The sequence below is a fragment of the Myodes glareolus genome, chromosome X (genome assembly GCF_982192425.1).
Source record: "Myodes glareolus chromosome X, mMyoGla1.1, whole genome shotgun sequence".
Lineage (NCBI taxonomy): Eukaryota > Metazoa > Chordata > Mammalia > Rodentia > Cricetidae > Myodes > Myodes glareolus.
This window is the reverse complement of record NC_142053.1, coordinates 4,117,916-4,138,931: the sequence shown is the minus strand read 5'-3', so window position 1 is coordinate 4,138,931 and position 21,016 is coordinate 4,117,916. Positions and strand designations below refer to the sequence as shown.

At 45.7% G+C, this 21,016-nt stretch overlaps 1 protein-coding gene across 1 annotated transcript; it reads left to right on the top strand.

Moving 5' to 3' along the window:
- The first annotated feature begins 203 nt into the window (after positions 1 to 203).
- On the top strand, positions 204 to 10,176 carry Prrg3 (proline rich and Gla domain 3). The gene is made up of 4 exons (XM_085684999.2): positions 204 to 218; positions 3,314 to 3,351; positions 4,010 to 4,170; positions 4,561 to 10,176. Exons 2-4 carry the CDS (start codon positions 3,345 to 3,347, stop codon positions 5,086 to 5,088), a joined length of 696 nt encoding a protein of 231 aa, XP_085541125.1. The 5' UTR covers positions 204 to 218; positions 3,314 to 3,344; the 3' UTR covers positions 5,089 to 10,176.
- Positions 10,177 to 21,016: the final 10,840 nt, after the last annotated feature.

Genomic DNA, 21,016 nt, shown 5'->3' with positions numbered 1-21,016 from the left:
CGGTGGCTTCAACTGGCCCCACCCCTTCTTCCTCTCCTGGCCCGGAGGCCTGGTGCGCGGTGCAGCACGACGATCGCGGCCTGGCTACCGGGGCAAGGCTCTCAAGGGTGGCACGCCAGGAGCGGGGCGCGAGGCCAGAGCTGGCTCGGCAGGGTGCGGGGGGAGGGTCCGACGGAGCCTCCAGAGGAAAGCAGGGACAGACGGGGGGGTGTGCCGAGGTAATGGGAAAGGCCTGCACGCCTGGCTGTGTGGGGCGGGGGGCTTCAGGCGCTCTTTGGCCAGGGCCTGGCCAGCGATGGGGCGCCAGGGGCGGTGGGAGGGAAGCGGGACAGGGAGGGACTAAGGGAGGAGACCGCTGGGATGGGCCGGGGGCTTTGCCGACAGGGAGCAGGTGGGCGGGGAAAGGGGCCCTGCTTGAAGAGGCGCAGCAGAGAGGTGGCGGGCTGCGTGCGCAAACAGGGCGGCCGCCTCCTGGGCCTGGAGAACGGTGAGGCCATTTAGTTGAACAACCCCAGCCCCGTGGGCATGGTTCGGTGTTCAGGACGACTGAACTGGGCGCTTGGTACTATTAGGGAGGGAGGATCTGGAGGTCAGGCAGGCCAAGGTGTTTGGGGTCTTGGATGGATCCCCGCAGAACAGTGTTGCTGGGCCAGAAGCAGTAGTTCTTTACTGGGGCGCTGGTGTCTAGCGAAGGTGGGCGAAGCCAGGCACTTTCATGGCCGGCATGAGTGGAAGGGGGCAAGAGACCCCAGAGTTTGAGTTTGAGCCCAATTTGGGAGTTGCCGTGTCACTGGGTGGATTTGATAAATCACAAGATTTGGAAATCACAGAACCCTTTCCTGGCGAGTTGTTCTGAGCAATGGAAATCATAGGAGCTAGAATTTGGAGAAGTGTTTTGGGAGGCCACAGGTCTGGGGACACCAGGTACTCAAGCGGGCCACTAGTCCCTATGGGAGGTACTTTGGGAGCTGTGGCCCAGAGAGCTAAGATTCAGAGGCCTCAGCCTGGGGTGGGGTTAAGGAAGGTCTTTGTGGTGGCCTTCCTTCCTTTCTAGAATGTCAGGATTCAGCTGTGTTCCCGTGGGGAGCAGGTTAAAAATCCCTTCAGCCTACAGTCAGCTTACAGTATTCACCAGGGGCTGGAGGGATATATACATGCATGACTGCAGCTGCATTCTCGGTCATGGAGCCCTCATGCTTCCTCACTGTTGCCATAGTAACTGCCTATTGGTGTATTTATAGGGGAAAAAGCAGGCGCTACATTTTGGGGAGGGATGGGGAGAAGCCCTCATGGAAGCTGCAGCAGTAGCAGCAGCAGTGATGGTGACTACAGAATTGCTAATGGGGTGGGAGGCGATGCCATGTGAATTGTCTGGGAGAGATCCTGGCTTCTTTGAGGCTCAGAAATGAACTAATGGCTTTACCAGGCCAGGATAACACAAACTTGGGGCTATGATGTATGTGTGTATGAGTGCACGGAAGTCTATGTGTTTGGTTGGGACCAAAGACAGCTATACGTCAAGCTATTATATAATTTTTTCCATGTAATTTTTTTTGAAAACTCTACAGTTCACTTCAGTAAGCAATGGGATGTATTTGTTTTCTTATTAGCGAAAGCTTTGCTCATTCTTTTCAAACTGTGATGTGGCAGCTTTATTTTTCTTTAACCAAAACACCCTGTTTCCTATTCCAATTCTCTCTGCACCCTCATCATATGGATCTCATGGATCATAATGAGTCCAGGCTTTGTCATTGTGAAAACTGAGGTATTTCAGTGAAGTAATGATAACTGGGTAGTTTCTCATGAGTTCGAAAGAGAAAATCCCTTGACGCAGTGATAGTACTCTTCAATATGTTCTTAGATTGGTTACTTTCCCCATCATTCAAAATTTATTCATGATTCTTATCCTTTTTGTTTTCCAAACACACTAGAAGCTATATTTTAAATACACAATAAGAATACTACTCTGGAAGAATAAATAGAAGACCATACCAAGCTGTGGGGGGAAAAGCATATGTGTACAACAGCTGGGCTTTCAGAGCACTTGTATCTGGCCATCAGTGTTAACACTGAACTTCCTGGCAGGCTAAGCAAAAAGGGTAGCATAATGGGTTACAAAGCTCATGTGTCTTACATCCCATTAGTCATAAAACATGAGCTTCTGCTTGGGGAAGGGAGCTGACGGGTAATTGCTCCCAGATGTTAATGGCTTAGGTAGGGCTCCATAATATGGGTACAAGTAGGGCTGTGTTAATAGAGAAAGGCAGTACGACAGTGCTTCTAGATAGAGGTCTCTCCTCCACGTTACCATCACAGATTTATTGTACTGTATTTATTTGATTGTTTGTTGTGGTCTTGAAGATCAAACCTTAGACATTGTTGTATTAAGAAGCTATACCTCCAGACCTGTGTCTTTATGCTGATCTTTTAAATATGTGTTTACCAAGGTTCTGTGTTGCAGTAGTCTTTAATGCAAAGAGAAAAGATGTGCCTGGCTCCAGAGAAGTCCGAACATCTTATCTTGCCTCTCTTTCTGGGAAAGATGAGCTGAGAAGATTCTCTGAGTTTGGGCCCAAAGGTTTGGGCCAGGGCTTGTAAGACTATGTCTGTGTTGTACATGGAAGGTCTGACCCTGCACAACAGGTATCTACAGATTACTGTAGGCCAGCATCAGCTAGGCTGGGACATTTGAGATGGGTGTTGTTGATACATTAAGTTTGGGATTTAAGGAACATGTTCATCTTTAGAGGTATTTCGGACTCATCTTCACCATCAAATTCAATTCCAGGTCTTGTCTCTGTCAATTTGCTTAACCTTGCTTCTACCTTACCCCATCTCTGTACTTGATTTCTCAGCTGTCTCTGGGTTCTTTTCTATTCCAAAGGGACAAAGATTCTTTGAAGGTATGAGGAATAGGGAGTGTTAGCCCAGAAATGCTTTCCATTTGAAAAAAAGGTTAACCCTTAGGTCTTTGAGACTCACAGAAGACTCTGTGTGTGTGTGTGTGTGTGAGAGAGAGAGAGAGAGAGAGAGAGAGAGAGAGAGAGAGAGAGAGGGAGGGAGGAAGGAAGGAAGGAAGGAAGGAAGGAAGGAAGGAAGGAAGGAAGGAAGGGAGAGAGAGAAAACAAGCCTCTGCTTGGTTTGGGGGAATTCTGGAGCTCTTTGAGGACAGAAGAGAAGCAGCAGGAGTTGACTAACTGCACGAGAGAATTATAACTCATGGGATGCTGCTTTGACTTTTTAGTCAGGTTGGTGGAAGATCACATTCTAGACTCAGAGGATTTCACCACAACTTTCTTTTCTTCTGTGCCAGGCAAGTAAGTCACTGGAGCTGAGGGAGCGTCATGGCTGGTGAGTATTTTTGGAACTACCTGATTTGGACAGGCTCATGCAAAAGCAACATATTCATCTTTTCAGCTTTTCTCTCTTTGGGTCACTCTGAATTATACTAATACAACACTTTGTGGATCTTGGGGGAGAGGGCCTGCCTGCCAGACCTATCAACTTGGGCATAGAGGGGTATCACCTCATGTGAGGAGTAAGCAATCTCACCACTGGTCATTGCTTTCGTTCTCAAAGCCACAGCTCTCGCCTGATTTTACTCCCACCAGTGGCAGCCTGGAAGAGGAACCAATTCTCACGATAAGGGCTCTGTCTGTCTTTCCTCTTTTAAGACAAATGCAGAAGCTACTAGATGTTTTCTTACCCAAGACTAAGATACATAGTCTGGTCCTTTTTCCTGTGCCACCTGAAGTTCCTTCTCCATTGTGTCTCATTTTCCTTGTTATGGCAATGGATCTGGGCCCTATTGGGATCCTGAGGTCCTGCTGCAGAGCACAGCATCACAGCATCGTAGGAAGTCAGCCCTCCTATCTTCACTGCAATAGGTCAGGCCTGGCCTTTGGTTGGAGGCCTGGCTTTAGGTCTGCTGGAATTGTCCTGTTTCCCTTCATAATTGGGCAGTCTTGTTTGTAGGGACTGAATTGCTTCACTGTAGTTCTCTCTTCAGTGTTTCTGGAAGCCAAGAATGCCCATGCAGTCCTGAAACGCTTCCCTCGTGCCAATGAGTTCCTGGAGGAGCTGCGTCAGGGCACCATTGAGCGGGAGTGCATGGAAGAGATCTGCAGCTATGAAGAGGTCAAGGAAGTATTTGAGAACAAAGAGAAAACGGCACGTACTGCCCTGCTGTTGGGTTCTGGGAGGAGGTACAATCTTGGGAATAATAGGAACAGGTCTAAAACAAGGGAAGAACACCACCCAGGCTGCATCCTACTTGTTGGAGCCTCCAAAGCAACATTGGGGTGTCCCTCTAGGTTTGTTGCATTATTTGTGTGAACTTCCTCATCTGAGTACTTTGCCTTTCATCCTCAGTGAATTCCCCAGACTCTCTGAGAGCTCTCTCAGGCCAGTAAGGCAACTTAGGGTGGAGAAGGAACCACAAGCCTGTCCTTAATATGTGATTTGCTGGAGGTCTCAGATGTCCCGGGCATGAATGTTAGGTGAGCAATTCCTTGTTGTGTCTGTCTTCCACAGGAGTGAGTGGCCCTTCTTCTTTTGCAGATGGAGTTTTGGAAGGGATACCCAAATGCAGTGTACTCAGTCCGAGATCCCTCGCAGAGCTCAGACGCCATGTATGTGGTGGTGCCCCTTCTGGGGGTAGTCTTGCTGATTGTCATTGCCTTGTTCATCATCTGGAGGTGCCAGCTGCAGAAAGCAACTCGTCACCACCCCTCCTATGCTCAGAACCGGTACCTAGCCAGTCGCACCGGACACAACCTCCCCCGAGTCATGGTATACAGGGGCACTATGCATAGCCAGGGAGAGTCCTCTGGGCACCGAGAGGCAGGGAATAATCCACAGATAGTCCTGGGGTCCAGCCGGGGAAGTAGAACCACTGTCCGACTGGAGAGCACCCTCTACCTCCCTGAGCTCTCTCTCTCCAGACTGTCCAGCGCTACCCCGCCCCCCTCCTATGAGGAGGTGACTGCACCCCAGGAGGGCAGCAGTGAGGAGGCCAGTGTCTCTTACAGTGACCCTCCCCCAAAGTATGAAGAGATTGTGGCAGCCAGCCCCAGTGCAGATAAATAGCTGAGCACAGGCCCTGGCCTGTATAGAAGCCTCTTCCAGAGGCAGCCCGCTTCCTTTTGGACTTCTGAAAGACTGTGCCACCACAAAACAGCCTTAGCCTCCTTGTTGCCAAATAATTCCCCAACCACGGATTTGTAGGAAGTCAGTTGGTAGAGACAGTTGGTGTGTGTGTGTGTGTGTGTGTGTGTGTGTGTGTGTGTGTGTGTTGGGGTGGGGGCCATAGGACAAGTGTATGATCCCCCTGGGAAAAGCTACAGACCTGAACGCCCGGGTCTCCCAGACCCCACCCCTACCACTGCCCAGTCCCCACTGTCCTGCCCTATCTTTAGGGACCGGCTTCTCTTATGCCAAAGGAAACAGCTCATGGTGTTGATTGTGACCAGAATGTCCACAGACTCATCCTGGCGGCTATGGGGCTGTCTAGGAACCCCTGTGTATCTGGGGACCTAGGCCACAGAGATGAGGGGGTCAAGCTAGCCCGGTGGTTTCCCCTTTCTCCACAGTTCCATGCTTACTGTTCTCACTTATATTATGAGGACAGAAACAAAGGTTGATCTAGGAACAAAATACAAATAATAACAAATAGTGAACCATAAATGAAAATATCACATGGACCATCTGAAGCCCTCCAAAAGAAATCAATTGGACAGACCTTGGCACAGCCTTCCTCCAACACCCACCTCTATGCTCCTGATCAGGATGAAGTCTATGTATAGGTCAACCTGGTAGGAGGACAGGGGATGGGAAGGAGGAGGGAAAGGGGCTGGGTGGCAGAGCTCCTTCTTCCAGACCAACCAAGGGGCCCACTTTAACTCTGCCATCTTGTTTCTAATGTGTACCAGCTGTGCTAAAATCAGTCCCCACTGGCACAAGCCCACATGTAGCCTTGGAGAACTCTGTTGTGGGGAAAACCGATGTCCTCTTCCCCCATGGAGCCCAGGGCCTCTCCCTGGCTGTTCCAGACTGGCACAGCGAGCTCAAGATTCCTCTTTGTGAGACTGATAAACCCATAGGGTAGTTCAAACCATGAGCACCACCTCCTTGGCACTGTGCTGTCTGGCTTTCCAGTTTTAGGATATTTCCTTTTTTGTAAATAGGTGCGTTGAACTTGAACTTTAGATTGTGATTTCTCCTAATGATGGTGCCCGTACAGGGAGAAGTTCCCGAAGTGTCTCTTAAAAATTTTCTTAGTGTGGGAGCCCGTGACCTGGAGTCTAAAGTCCACCTGGGGTTTGCTCTGCCATGGCAAGGTGCTGATCTGCTTTCAGTGAGGCTTGGGAAGATGTTGGGCAGAGGTGACTTGTTCTTTAATCAAGGATGAGGTAAAAGACTTTGTTGATACCATCTCTACCCGCCCCAGCTCTATTCTCCTGGCGTCTGTGCCAAATCATTTTTCCTCTGTGGTGCTTTAAAAATGTAGCACATTTTTGTGGGGCCCAAAATCAGTGCATAGCGTAGGTCTGTTGGCAATGGCAATGGTTTCCAGCCCACAGGGTTGATAAGCTTCCTTCTGTCTAAGCAGCCTTCTGAGGCAGACACTGAGACTCATTCCTTGAGTGCAGCCGTACCTTGAGGGCCCAGGTGACTTCTACAGGCTGTTCCAGTGCAGGGGACTTCCCCCCCGGGGGGGGGGGGCGTTGTTTCTAGGCAAGCTTGTGTTCTTACCCCAGTGAGGTTGCCAGCTTGGATAACTCCACCCTGTGGTTCCCCTATCTCACAGGCCCATTGGAGGCTGATGGAGCTAATGCATTGTGAAGTGCTTGAAGCCTCTTGGAACCAGTGAAGTTTACCCTTAGCAAGATTCTTCTAGAAATAGGTAGTAGCTGTAAGGGACTGGTTTTAGGCAAGGGCTTCAAATGCCTCTAATGTTGAGTATCAATCTGAGGAGTCAATCTCTTTCCATTTTACCCTACATGGGCCTTCCTCTCTACCCAGAGTTTCCTGACACCAGAAATGACTGAATGGCATTCTTCCCTCTGTCCCTTCATTTTGATCTTTTCCCCTCCTTCCCTTCCTGCTTTCTTTGCTTCATGTTTCTCCTCTTCCCTTTTCTTTCCATTAATTTTTTTTTATTCTTTCTCTCCATTGGTCTTCCAGTATTGCACTCTAGCCCTTCCTAATGAAGGGATTTGGGGCTCAGAAGTCCACTGCATTTTCCATAATGGAGACTGGATCAGTCTCATCCAGACATGATGGAGATCCTGGGGAAGCTGGAAGCTCTGGGTCAGCCCAACCTCTCCAAGCATTTTATTAAGCTGGTGCCTGACTGTGACCTGGGATATATGAAGACAAACTTACCCCAATGTGACTCTTCCCCCTAGCTGGCAGAGAGTCAGGCATAGTGACCAGAGCCACAGAGTATGTCAAGGAATGCCCACTGCCTTTGGCATGTGTTGAGATTTTTATGTTGAGCTGCCTGGCATCTAGAGGCTAGGGATGCTTGAGTAAGAGCAGGAAACTGCCTCCTGAGGCCTGTTGAGAGCCATATGCAGCCCTCAGGAGCTAAGGACTAGATGCAGGCTGAGTGAGTGAATGAGAAGCAGCTCCTTGCATGTGGCCTGTGGAGTCTGGGTCAGGTGCTTCGCAGAGCTCTTCCAGGTGACTTGTGCCAAGCCTCTGCAATGGTTTTTCGCAGCATAGTGTTTAGTATATATAATGGGCATAATTCCTCAAGGTGCACACTTGGCTTTTGCGAATGCCCTGTACATATATTTTCAAACTCTGTCTTTGTATAGACATTGATTTGATATAATGCTAACACTTCAGTAGCCACAGTTTTGTTTGTTTGAGACTTGTGTATGCTCGTGTGTGTGTGTGTGTGTGTGTGTGTGTATGTGGGCATGTTGTCTTCTCTCATTGCTTATATCAAATGATAGCTGGTGTGTGGTTCTATTTGACCCAGGATGGATCTGTTCTGAAGGGAAGACTGTCTTCATTTTGTCGGGCCTGTACTCTGTTGGACCCCCGCCCACTCACATGCCTTTTTGGCATGGTGTCCCCTTCCTCAGCTCCTGCTCTGTAGGTGTCAGCAGCTGAAGGAAATCTGAGAACTCCTGTGTGTGAATGTGTGTGTGTGTGTGTGTGTGTGAGAGAGAGAGAGAGAGAGAGAGAGAGAGAGGGGGAGTGTGTGTGTATGTGTGTGTGTGTGTGTGTGTGTGTGTGTGTGTGTGTGTGACTATTGACTTTCAGAATGGTGGGGTTAGTTACTTAGATTTTTTCACTAAAAATGAAAAGGCTTTAAAATTTTCCTTAAAATATGACTGTCACCTGTTTTCAACCAAACCCTTTGTAAGACGTTTTTTAAAAGAATGGCAACCCTGTCAGTCCCCTCCCAGATGGCCCATCACTTTGAGTTTTCAAAATGAAAGCACAAAATGAAAGAATGAGTGGGGCGCACAGGTGCCTGGCATGTGCATACCCCTGCACAGCTGTGTTGCGCCCTGGCTGATCACAGAAGTGTGATCACAAGCAGCTGAACCTGGGAAACTAAGGCCCCCTCTGCTAGTTGCCAATCCCACTGCCATTAGTGTGAATTCCTTAGGGTGCTCCAGCGAACAAGCATCTGCCCAATTGTTTGGACATTGTCTTTTTGGTAGTCCAAACATTGGGGATTAGGGACAGCAGTGTTTTCTGTTCAAGCAGTTTGAGCCAGATGCTTCTACTCTCCCAGTGGATGGCAACTCCACAGATCCTAGCCAGAGTTGATGGATCCTTTGACAACCAAATGGCATCCCATGAGAAAACCAAGAAAAAAAAAACAACATTGCCACTAGATTGTCTTTTAATTCAATTGAGAGTTAATGGCAGAGAGAGGGTGTGAGTCCCCAGGACTGTGTCTTTTTGGAACAGTATGTGTGTGTGCTCACAGTAAAGCCTGAGTTGTTGGGCTGGGCTGCTTTTCAGCTTGTCAAGTACTGAAGCTCCATGCCCAGGCGTCACTGGTTCCGAAACAGTCACATCTTCTGCACTGAAGTCTCCTGATACTAATCAGTATAATTAGCTAATTTTAGACTGCTGTAATCAGACTGCTTCCCACTACAGTAAAAGCCCATTAATTTGAGCCCACTAATTCAGAACTTAGAGGAAATCCAAATTGGAGATAATTCACAGTAACTGCTATTCTTGCTACAGAAAAATATTTGAAAGTGTCTTCCCTTCAGTCAGTCTTCAGGGCCTTCTTTGTGAAAGGAATTCGGTTTAAAATAGGTACCCTTTGCAAAGAAAAAGCTCGAGGTATCAAAGATTTCTTCATTGTGCCTTCAGCTTAGAGTTTAGCAGTTTTTGTGTGTAAGGCTCTCTGTGCAGGGTGATCCCTTGTTCTCTCTCCATTGTGGGATGTTAGATATTGCAGCCTTTCACTCCGTGTCTGTATTTAGCCTGTGAATAACATAGTCTGTGATCTTGACTGCAGTTTCAACACCAGTACGTGTTTTTCAAAGTCTTCTGTAAAACAGATGTTGCACTCATTCACCCCCAAGTCTTCAAACTTTGGAGCTTCTCCTTTCCCAGGCTGTGGGAGGCAAATCTCTCTCTAGCAAGGATTTCTCTGACAAAGATCTCCAAATAGCACACCCCCTCAGCTCAATGCCTCGACAGTTGTTTCACTGTACCGCTGAACGTGCCTGCCCTTCTCCAGCCCCTAGCAAGCATTAAGACTGATATCTAGAATCGGGACCAACCCTCCAGCTGCCTTTTGCCTCCCAACCTGTCTTGCCTCACTGATGCCACTTTCCCAGGCCTGAATCCACCTGCTATTTCACTCTGTCATTGTGAATTTGTGACAGTGGCAACCCTGATATGTGCAACTGAGCGTATAGAAATGATTGCTGTGAAATGGATTAATTTTGGTACAATTTGAAACTGTGCTTGTTTTTATGTGTTGACCGATGTCAGCTGGGACATCTGTACATTCAGTCATATGTTGGGATTTCAAATGGAGCCTGGGAGCAACAAACCAACTTGCTTCTGACCTGACCTTTCTCGTGCATGCTCTCTGGCTCCCTTTTTACAACCGTTGAATTTAGCTGTTAACTTCTGTGTTTCTGTATAAGAAAATAATGAGTAAAAATAAAGAGCAAATGGCATCCACTTGTACCTTGTCCTGGTCCATCATAGATCCTAGATGATTCCCTAAGTTTCCCAGAGTGTGGAAGGCTGGGGGTCAAACTCCTGGACCCAAAAGTCAGATTGCATAGATAAGGGAACAGCCCAAACCAGTTTAGGAGCCAGTTGGAAGCAGAGATAGTCTGGGTCCTAAAGTTTGTGCCTACAGTGTGTAATCTGATCCTCTGTCCCATCCCCCTTTATGGGGATGAGGTTAGTAAGATCTGGCACAGATCTTGTTTAGCTACTTCCTAGTCATCTGATCCCTGGTTAGGTGAAGGCTCTAGAACAGATCCCAGCACAAGCTGGGCTCAGATTTTGAAGCTCTAAGAGCTTTCCCCAGAGATAAAGCTAGCACCTGCAAGGAAGCTAATGTCCTTAGAGTCCCCAGACTTCCCAAGTGTCCTTGGTGAGGAGAATGCATGGGCTGTTTCTAAAGGATCACAACCAGAATTTGGTGACTTAGTCAGTTTGTATTAGGCCCTGTACCTGTGTGAATTCAAACAGTCCTCCCAAGATACGTGGTTTCTAATCAACTCTTATTTTACCGCTGGCAAAGCCATTTGATTAAGGGCTTATGAGGAAGATGTGGTATGCTTATCTCACGATTGCAGAGTTTTCCTCACTTATCTCACCTCAGGCTATTCCTGCAGCACAGTGGGGCCTCCCTCAGAGAAAGCTCTGAGGTGTTGGCTGTCCATTTCTTCAACATGGCCCTGCCTTTCCTATTCTGCTGCTATCCTCAGAAGTGCAGTGATCATGTAGTTTCAAACCAGACTCTGAACATGTTTCTTCCCTGACACTCATGGAAGGACTCAGGACAACTACCAAGGTCCCTATGGGCGGGTAAAGCCAGAAGAGGAGAAGTTGAACCCCTCTGTAGTATATGATATGAAAGTCTAGGACCCTCCCCCCAAAAGAAAAAAATGTTTGGACCACCTCTGATGAGTTTTCTAGATGGAAAATACTGTTTTCAAGAATCACAAGAGTAATAACTCCAATAATAATGGGGATTTCCTGCAATCTTGCCAAAGAATTCAAACTGTGAGATTTATTCAGTTCAACTAGGATGTGTATGCCATTTAAACAAGACATTGTGGGGCTTGAGAGATGGCTCAGCAGTTAAGAGCACTAGCTGCTCTTCCAGGAGACTTGGGTCCAGCTCACAGGTCCAAATGTTTGCTCACAACCATATGTAATTTCAGTTCCAGGGGACCCTCACCCTTTTCTAGCCTCTACTGGAACTGCACACATGTGGTGCATATACGTGCATGCAGGCCAAACATCCACACATATAAAATAAAACAAGAAACAGAAAAATGTTTTCTATTAGGCTGATGCTACTGGATCCCAGGAACCCAATGGGTAGGGCAGTCAGTGATGATGCTTTAAAGCTGAGAGTACATACAAGGTTAGGTGCTGGTAGAGCATCAGCAAGCTAAGAAATCCTTGCCTAGAGTTAGGCTGCAAGGTTCCAGAGGTTGTAGAGTATAGCATGCCAGGTCCCAGCCACCAGCAGCACTGAGCACAGCTGGGGCTGGTATGTAAAAAAAATCTATAATTAAGGTAAAGGTTGAACTTAGAATTTAGAGAAGACCAGCAGGGCTTGATATGGAGGCTCCATGAGAAAGCCTTCTTAAGAACACCGTGGCCAACTGAAGTAATTATTAAACAGAGAACACGTGAGTCAAGTCAATGAAATCAGGCAGAAGGATAATAAATGAAAAATCCTGGAGTCTATCAACCCCTTTATGTTGTTAAGGAAACAAGAAACCAGGGTAGCATGAGGAAAATGTTGTACAAGATGAGGTACAAGCCCATTTAGAGCATCTTCAGAATTGCTGTCTGTGCTAGTGATAGCAGGAGGTCACAGAGAAGTACTAGAAAGAGCAGGAAGACCTGTATATGAAGAGAAGTTTGGAGAAGATCAAAAATCAAATGGCCAGGTAGGAAGGCCCGATGTTTGCAATCATTCTGATGGGTGGCAGCAGCTAGAGGAGACAAAGAGAAATATACTATTGACTGTTGATAAGACTTTGCTCTAACTTTGATAGACACTATGGCCATGTGGCCATTTAAAATGAAGATTATGGAGATTTTGAAACCACAGGAAGACTTTGGAACCGGGAAGATGCATTGTTATCCAAATTAGTCCAGTTGATTCTTTTTGGGGGATCTTTGGGTCACCCTGGAAGAAAGAAAAACATATTTTAACTGGGAGGCAGAAACCTATAAGGGGACTGATAATTGGAAAGAGGCGGAAAGCCATTCAGATTTAGATGGTAGAGTCATTACCTGTGAATGGTTTCACTGGAGGAGTAAAAGGTTGAGAGAAACAGGCTGGAGATTCATTCTGGGATAACTGATGGGTGTGATGTGGAGGATGTGGAGCTGAGGGTGGACTCCTGGGTTAGAACAAGAGAAATCACTGATGTTCAAGTTACTAGAAAGATAGCAAGTGAAGGCTTGAGGAGAGAAGTCATAGAAGTAGAGGGAATTGTGAAGAGTTTGATGCTTTAGAAACTAAGGGAGGAGACTTTTTCTAGAAGGAAAGATTGGAGAATGATGTGAAATGCTTCCAAGTACTGAGTAAAGGTGCCCCCTACATTGATTTATTAGACTGATTTAACAAAGGTGTCTGGAGACTCCAGCAAGGGCTGTTTTCAGCTGAATGAGTGGTGTGGCGCTTGGGAGATAGAAGAGAGAGCAGAGATAGAGTGCATGAAAGCCTCACTTTCAGAGACCAAGAAAGGCACTAGGAAGTCTTCAGACACTGTGTGAAGCTTATAGCAAGTCTCACGCCCTAAGCATGACCTCTGTGCTAGGGACAGAATGCTTCACACTACACAGCCCTTTACCTTACTGAGTCAGGATTATGGAGGCACAGAGAAGACAAGTGAATTACCCAGGTTGAGAGTCTAAAAAATGTAAGAATCTAGCAGTGAAACCCAAAGATTAGGGATGATGGGAGGTGCTGTTAGAGCTGTGACTCACTTCCCTCTTCATTTCTCAGCAGGGTTACAACCTGTCTACTCCCCTCCATTTCCCAACAGTGAAGGGCTGACCAGAATAGGGCAAGTTTCCCTAACCTAGTGAGCAAGCTCTTCCCCAGTACTTCTTAATGGCCTGCCTACTGTAGACTATGACCGATGTGCCACTGGATCAATGAACTGGGACACACCTGATCCTCCATGCTAGCCCTCATCAATCTTTCCATCTGGAAATCAGAGGAAAACTTAGGAGGGTATCAACTGTAGAGATGAGAGCTGTGATGGATAATCTTTGTTGTTAACTTAAGTGGATTTATGAACAGAAGAAACATCTCTTGGTGTGTCTATGAGGGTATTTCCCAAGTTTAAGTGAGGTGAGATGACCCACCTTGAACATATATGACACAACTCTGGAGTTAGAGGGTTGGGATCCCATAATGAATCAAAAAGAAAGTCAAGCTAAGCTTGGATGTATGTAGCTGGAGACTTTTCTCCATCCCTCCTGGTTCCCTTGGACTGATTGATCTTCTGCCTGCTGGTCCCTGCAGTCACTTATAATGATTATAAACTAATCATTCAGAGCTTAATATTAATTATAATTGTTTGGCCAATAAGCTCAGGTTTTTTAATGGCTAGTTCTACAAATAAATTAACCCATTTATTTTTATATTTCTTTTTTAAAATTTATTAGATTTAAAAAAATATACCAATCCAAGTTCCCACTCCCTCCCCTCCTCCCATTCCCTCCACCCTCTCTCCCATCCCACCCCCATCTAATGCTCAGAGAGGGTAAGGCACATTGCCTTGTGGGAAGGCCCAAAGCCCTCCCCACTATATCTAGGCTGATCAGATCAAGGTATACATCCAAAGAGAATAGGATCCCAAAAAGCCAGTACATGCAGTAGGGATAAATCCTGGTGCCACTGCCAGTGGCCCCTCAGAATGCCTGAGCCATGCAACTGTCAACCACATTCAGAAGGACTAGTTTGGTCCTATTCTGTAAAAAGAAGGGCCGGCTTAGTGGGGTTTCTGTCCCGCCCAGTACCCCACAACCGGCAAGCCCCAAAGAAAATCACATGGAGTCTACATTAGGTTATAAACTGATTGGCCCATTAGGTCAGGCTTCTTATTAGCCCTTGTAACTTATATTAACCCATAATTCTTGTCTGTGTTAGCCATGTGGCTCAGTACCTTTTCCAGCTGTCAGCTCACATGTTGCTTCTTTGGTGATCTGGGAAGGAATCATGGAGGGAGCTTCCTGCTTCCCAGAATTCTCCTGTTACCACAACTTGAAGTCACAGAGGTCAATCTACCTCTGCCACTTGAAGTCACAGAGGTCAATGTACCTCTGCCTCCCAGGCATTGGGATTAAAGGTGTGTACCACCACATCCAACTACTCTCTTTTTCTTTTTAACTTTAAGAACTTTAACTTTTAGCTTGCATATATTTTTAACACACTGTAAAACATTTAGACGTTTTATTCATCTTTGAATCTATCTTTACTGTATATCTCTTTTTTTCTGACCACATGAGTATTTAAGGAGAAAATTAAAGCCGTGGCTTTGATGGCTAGATCCTGCCCATTCCTTACCTTTCCAGCCTCATGGCAGAGGTACCAGCTTTAGCCATTTTTATTGCCACAACTCTATGGCATTTCAAGGTCCTTGCCAGCAAGCAAGCTGCATCATTCTGCTCACAGACCACACTCAGTCAGACTGCCAGCCTGAAAGAGTCAGAGTTTGCCCTGGCAGGACGACTGGCATTTTAAAACAGCACAGCTTTTATCCTGCTATGACTGAAAACTGAAAAGCATGCGTTCAGCTTTTCCTCAACACAGTTTAAGTGTTTAGTGGCAGGACCTCTTAAAAAAGCTACAAGGTTTTGCTGCTAAAGCTGAGTCAGGAAGCTCTTTTAAATGAGAGCACTTGCTTGCCTCTAGCAAGTAGTGCAGACCCAAGAAATTGCTGCTACCAAGAAACCATGCTTTATTCTTTTTTGTCTAGAATTACTTCCCAAGCTCTCTCAGGCTTTATGTGGATTCAGTTATTCATGTGGGTGCCATCTGTAATATGAAGGGCCGGCTTGTTGGGGTATCTGTCCCACCCAGTACCCCACAGCCAGCAAGCCCCAAAGGAAAATCACACAGAGGACTCCATAAGTTATAAACTGATTGGCCCATTAGCTCAGTCTTCTTATTAACTATTTCTTACATCTTACGGTAACTCATAATTCTTGTCTGTGTTAGCCATGTGGCTCAGTACCTTTTCCAGCTGTCAGCTCACATGTTGCTTCTTCGGTGATCTGGGAAGGAATCATGGAGGGAGCTTCCTGCTTCCCAGAATTCTCCTGTTTTCATTGCATCACCTCTACTTCCTGTCTGGTTTTCCTACCTATACTTCCTGCCTGGCCAATCAGCATTTATTTAAAATATGATTGACAGATTACAGACAATTCTCCCTCTTTAAAAAAAAACAAACAAAGGAAAATACCCATAGTCCATTTGTTGGGGAATGTGTTTGTTGTTGTTTTAAAAAACAAAGGAAAATACCCATAGTCCATTTGTTGGGGAATGTGGACGTAGTATTTCAGGCTACTTCCTGCTGGTTGGGAGCACTGACAATCTTATGGGGACCTAAAGAAAATTTAGAGTTATAATCAAGTCCTGACTGAAGTATCCTGTGAGTCTTGATCATCTCAGGCAGCAGTCTTGAATCTGTTCTGGATGTAGAACTCAGATATCCAGGCCATCTGTTCCTACCGGAGATTTCTCGGGTGGTCTTCCTTGATCAAATCTGATTTTTCTTAGCTCAGAATAAATCCACACTATGCTTGTTACTTCCCAGTCCAGCTGGAGTTGGTGATCTCCCATTAGCTCAGGCAAAGTGTTTCAGTGGGTGAACCCATCATGGTCTTGACCTCCTTGCTCATAATCTCACTCCTCCCACTCTTCAACTGGACTTTGGGAGCTCAGACAAGTGCTCCAATGTGGGTCTCTGCCTCTGCCTTCATCAGTGGCTGGATGAAGGTTCTGTGGTGATATTTAAGATAATCATCAGTCTGACTACAGGGCAAGTCAAGATTGAGCCCCCTCTCCTCTATTGCCCAGGGTCCTAGGTGGTGTCATCCATTTGGATTCCTGGGAATTTCTCTAGGGTCAGGTTTCTGCTAACCCTATAATGGCTCCCTCAATCAAGATGTCTCTCTTCTTGCTCTCATCTCTGTCCTCTCTCCATCTCGACTATCCCATTCCCTCAAGTTCTCCTCTACCCTCCACCTCTTCCCTCCTCTTCTACTACTATCCTTCCCTCTCCCCCACCCCCATACTCCCAACCCTGCCAATCAATCCTGTCTGTTTTCAATTTCTAGGTGGGTCTATATATATTTTTCTTTGGGTTCACTTTATTACTTAGCTTCTCTAGGATCATAAACTATAGGTTAATGCCCTTTGCTTATAACATATCTACTTATGAGTGAGTACATACCATATTCATCTATTTTGGTCTGGGTTACCTCACTCAGGATAGTGTTTTTTAATTCCATCCATTTGCATGCGAAATTCAATTTTTTTTATGCTGAGTAGTACTCTAATGTGTAAATGTGCCACATTTTCTTTATTCATTCTTCAGTTGAGGGCCATCTAGGTTGTTTCCAGGTTCTGGCTATTACAAATAGTGCTGTTATAAACATAGCTGAACAAATGCTTTTGTAGTATGATTGAGCATCTTTTGGGTATATGCCCAAGAGTGGTATCGCTGGATCCTAAGGTAAGTTGATTCCCAATTTTCTGAGAAACCAACATACTGATTTCCAAAGTGGTTGTACAAGTTGCATTCCCACAAGCAGTGGAGGAGTGTTCCCCTTACTCCACATCTTCTCCAGCATAAGCTATCATTGGTGTTTTTGGTCTTAGCCATTCCAACAGGTGTAAGATGGTGTCTCAGAGTCGTTTTGATTTGCATTTCCCCGATAGCTAAGGATGTTGAACATTTCCTTAAGTATCTTTTTGACCATTTGAGATTCTTTTGTTGAGAATTCTCTGCTTAGTTCAGCACCCCATTTTTTAATTGGGAAATTAACCCATTTCTAATAACTGTGTAACATCGCATGCCCTGTGGCCTACCGGTACCGGCAATTCTCTGGTATCTTACTCCTCTAGCCTCTGCTGGCATCTGCCTGATTCTGTATCCTTTCCCCCGTCTCTCTGCTTGGATTTCCTGCCTATCTATATTCTGCCCTGCCATAGACCAAAGCAGATTTTTTATTAACCAATGGTAATAAAAACATTCACAGCATACATAGGATTCACAGCATTTGGAGGAGTATCTCACCAGTATTCATCTTTGTCTGTTTACTGACAGAGATAAAATGTGACCAACCATTTCACCATCCTGTTGCCATGTCTTCTCCAACTTAATTGACAGCATCCTTTCAAACTGTGAGCCAAAAAATAAACTCACCCTTTTGTTGGGTGTTTTATTATGACAATGAGACCAGGAACAAAACACAGGCATGTCTGTTGTGAACCTCAGGTATGAGAAAACGTGTGTAGAGTCTATTTCACGTCTTTGACAACATCTCTGTCCAGATTACTGGGGAAGATACTACTTATCCTTTGGAGCTGGTCAGTGTGAGCCTTGAAACCACTTCTTTCACCTCTTCATTATCTATGGCCATTTTCCTTTGGCTTTGGCTGTTTTTGACTTTAACATACAAATCATATTTCAGTCAGTGGCCACAGAAACAGTTGAAAGCAGAAGTATTTTCATCTGATAAATCACCATGTGGTCGAGGATTCCACAAAGTCCCTTTACCAAACCTTTTTTCTAGGGACTAGCAAAGAGGCTTTCCACTATGGACTTCAGTGGTTCTTTGGAAACAACTGAAGGGAGGTGGACATTAGGCCACTGTATGACTGATAGGCAGGTGATGAAACCTCTTCAGGTCTCAAGATCTGCTATTTTGTCAGGGGTAACAATTTCTGGGTCAGTAGAGAGAAAAGGAGAATCTAGAATATGGAGTGGGAAGTGATAGAAGTTTTCAACACTAGGATGTGACTGCCCCAGCTTCTTGATGTTTAGTAGCTGAAGACTGGGAAATCAGTCAGGAACAACAAAATCACCTTGACCTTAGTGGCTTCCTCAGTTGTTGAGCCAGCTTCCCTCCCGGAGAGGGAGCCATCAGGTAATGTTCAGTAGCAACCTAGAGATACAGCAGAGTAGCTTCTGGCTGTGAGCAACGAGGTGTAGTGTAGGCTTCTTGGCACTGAGTTCTACCTCCTGGAATGTAAGCTAAGACTGGCTCTATCTGAGGCTCCAACTCAACTTCACTGGAATAATTCATCCTCTTTACTGAACTCATTTATACTCATTGCGGAGTATTGTGTGATTGAGCAAACTGTCCCTTTGCTCTCCCTGTTATGTTGAGAAAATTCTAGTCAGCACCCATCACATTCTAAAAGAAGCAAGCATAGCTAGAGTCCCCAAAGATCCACGTACTTTCTCTCTGTCTCGTTGATGCTATCTGCCTATAGAACATGAACTCCAAAAGGGCAGAGACACTAACCAATCATGCTCAATATATAGTCCTGACCATCACTGTCTCAGTTCCAATCCTACAAAATGATCTTCTAAATTGTTAACCTGTTAATCACAGCTATCATCACACAGGGGACCATTTAAGCTACTTTAGGATGTAGCCTTGCCATCACAGATGATTGCCTTCATTTGGGGGCTCTATTCATAACCATTTTCATCTCGAGACCAGTTTTTCCTACAAGATTTTGCTGTTCTTGAAATCCAGGGTGAATGCAGGTCTAGGACAATGACTTACCTCTGTATCTGCAGCCTTGATGGAGGATGAATAAACCAGGAAGGCAGGTGCTCCTTGGAAGATTAACATTTGTATGTAGTGTTATTCCTTTGCGGTGCCTTTAAGGACTAACCATGCCCACTCCCAGCCACTTCTGACCTCCCTCGTCGCCATCTTCCCTTCTCTCTCTATCCCCTGTCTCTTGGTGTGTACACATGTGTCTCTGTCTCTCCCTATGTTTTTCTCCATGTCTCTCTGTTTCCCTCTTCTTTAAGTAGTAAATGTCTCCCTCTTTTCTAAGTAATAAATGTTTAGCTTTATGTATAGTCTTATGTCCATTTACTCTGCTGTCCACCGCATCCAGCCACCTGACTGTGCCGCTTGCCCGGGGAACACTGCTCTGGCGGCAGCCTCTGCCTGGCTTGCAGGCCACTTGGGGCATCCCAGCATCATATTATTAAAGAACAATATGTAGACTCAAAGTAAATGAAATAGACACAAAGAATAGGCAGCAATGGCAGACCTTCATCCTGCTGTTAGTCACCTTGTGGGTCTAAAAGCCAAAGCAGCTTCTGTGTGTCTGTTACAACAGCAACCTTCTGTCCTCCCTCCTCATCTCTAGTTACCTTCCTTTTCCCAAATAGTGCTTCTTCCAGTTTCACAACAGTGTGTGTGTGTGTGTGTATTTGTCATGTGTGAGAGAAAACTTCATATTTGTTTATCCAAGTCTGTTGTATTTCTTTCAGCAAAGTAGCACATTATGAAAACCAGTCTGCAAATATCAGTAGCTTTTCTATATATCGATAACAAACATATTGAAAAAGAAAAGCATCCCATTCACAACAACCTCAAAAACATTGTATAGATAATTTAACAAGAGAGTCAGAAACACTTATACCATGAAAAGTTGAAAGTGCTGGAGAGATTGAAGAAGACACCAGAGTTAGAAGACCTCTCATGCTCATGGATCAAAAGAACTACTACTATGAAAAGGGTCACCACTTTTTATTGCCCTCCCTCTGCTCACAAAGACCTTCCTCCTCCAGGCCTGCAGCTTGACCCAGGGCCTTTTTGTTTGTACATCCTGTCTCTTTAAGACTTCTCTGGGCTCCCTTCTCTTTCCTGTCTAGTGGGGGTAGCAGCCTGGGGCTTGAAGTATGACATCAGTACCAGCTGCTTCCAGGAGGCTGAAGAATTGTTTACTGGTCTATAAACCTCATTAGCAAGCAGAGAGGAAGCTCCCAGCTGCCTAGCAGATATGATCTGGTGGGTTCACTTGCTTGAGTTGGGGGATGCAGCTAAGACTGGGCTATAGGCAAGCCTTGGAGGCAGGAGGTCATTGCACCCAATGGTGTTTGGGATTTCCGTCAAGACCTTTCGTTAAGGAATTATTACATGCTGTGATGGTTAAAATTGTAATTTGACACAACATAGAATCACCTGGGAAGATGGTCTCAATGAAGGATTGTCTGCATCAGGTTGTCCTGTGGGTGGTGTCTAAATTAAATTAATTGATGCAAGAGTGCAAGGATTGAGCTGTGTGCACACATGCATTCATTTCTCTCTGCTTTGACTGTGGATATGATATGACCAGCTGGGATTGTGAGCCCAATAATCACCTCTTTATGTCCGAAGGTGCATTTTGTCAAGGGTATTGTATTAGATGAACAGAAATGAAGCTAGAAAATATAGGAACCTCAAAGGAGAAACTGGTTAAGAGCATACTGTCGTGCATGGAGTAAGCCTAGGTCTATTAGGAAGCCCTGTTTTCTTCCAGTGTACTTTTCTGAAACAATGAAATACAGTTTAAAATTCTGGTTTGGCTCAATCTTCCACATGAAGATTGAAAACTGCAGTTCAGAGAACAAAAGAAGCAACTTTTCCAAGATACCCCACTAACTAGCCTAGGGGTCACTTGCTGCTAACTGACTCTAGGCCTGGGCTTCTGCCGCCTCCCACCACTGCTGCCAGAGCAGGTGGAAAGGGGAATCCGAGTAGAGTGCTCAGCTTGTGGAACAGCTGGAAG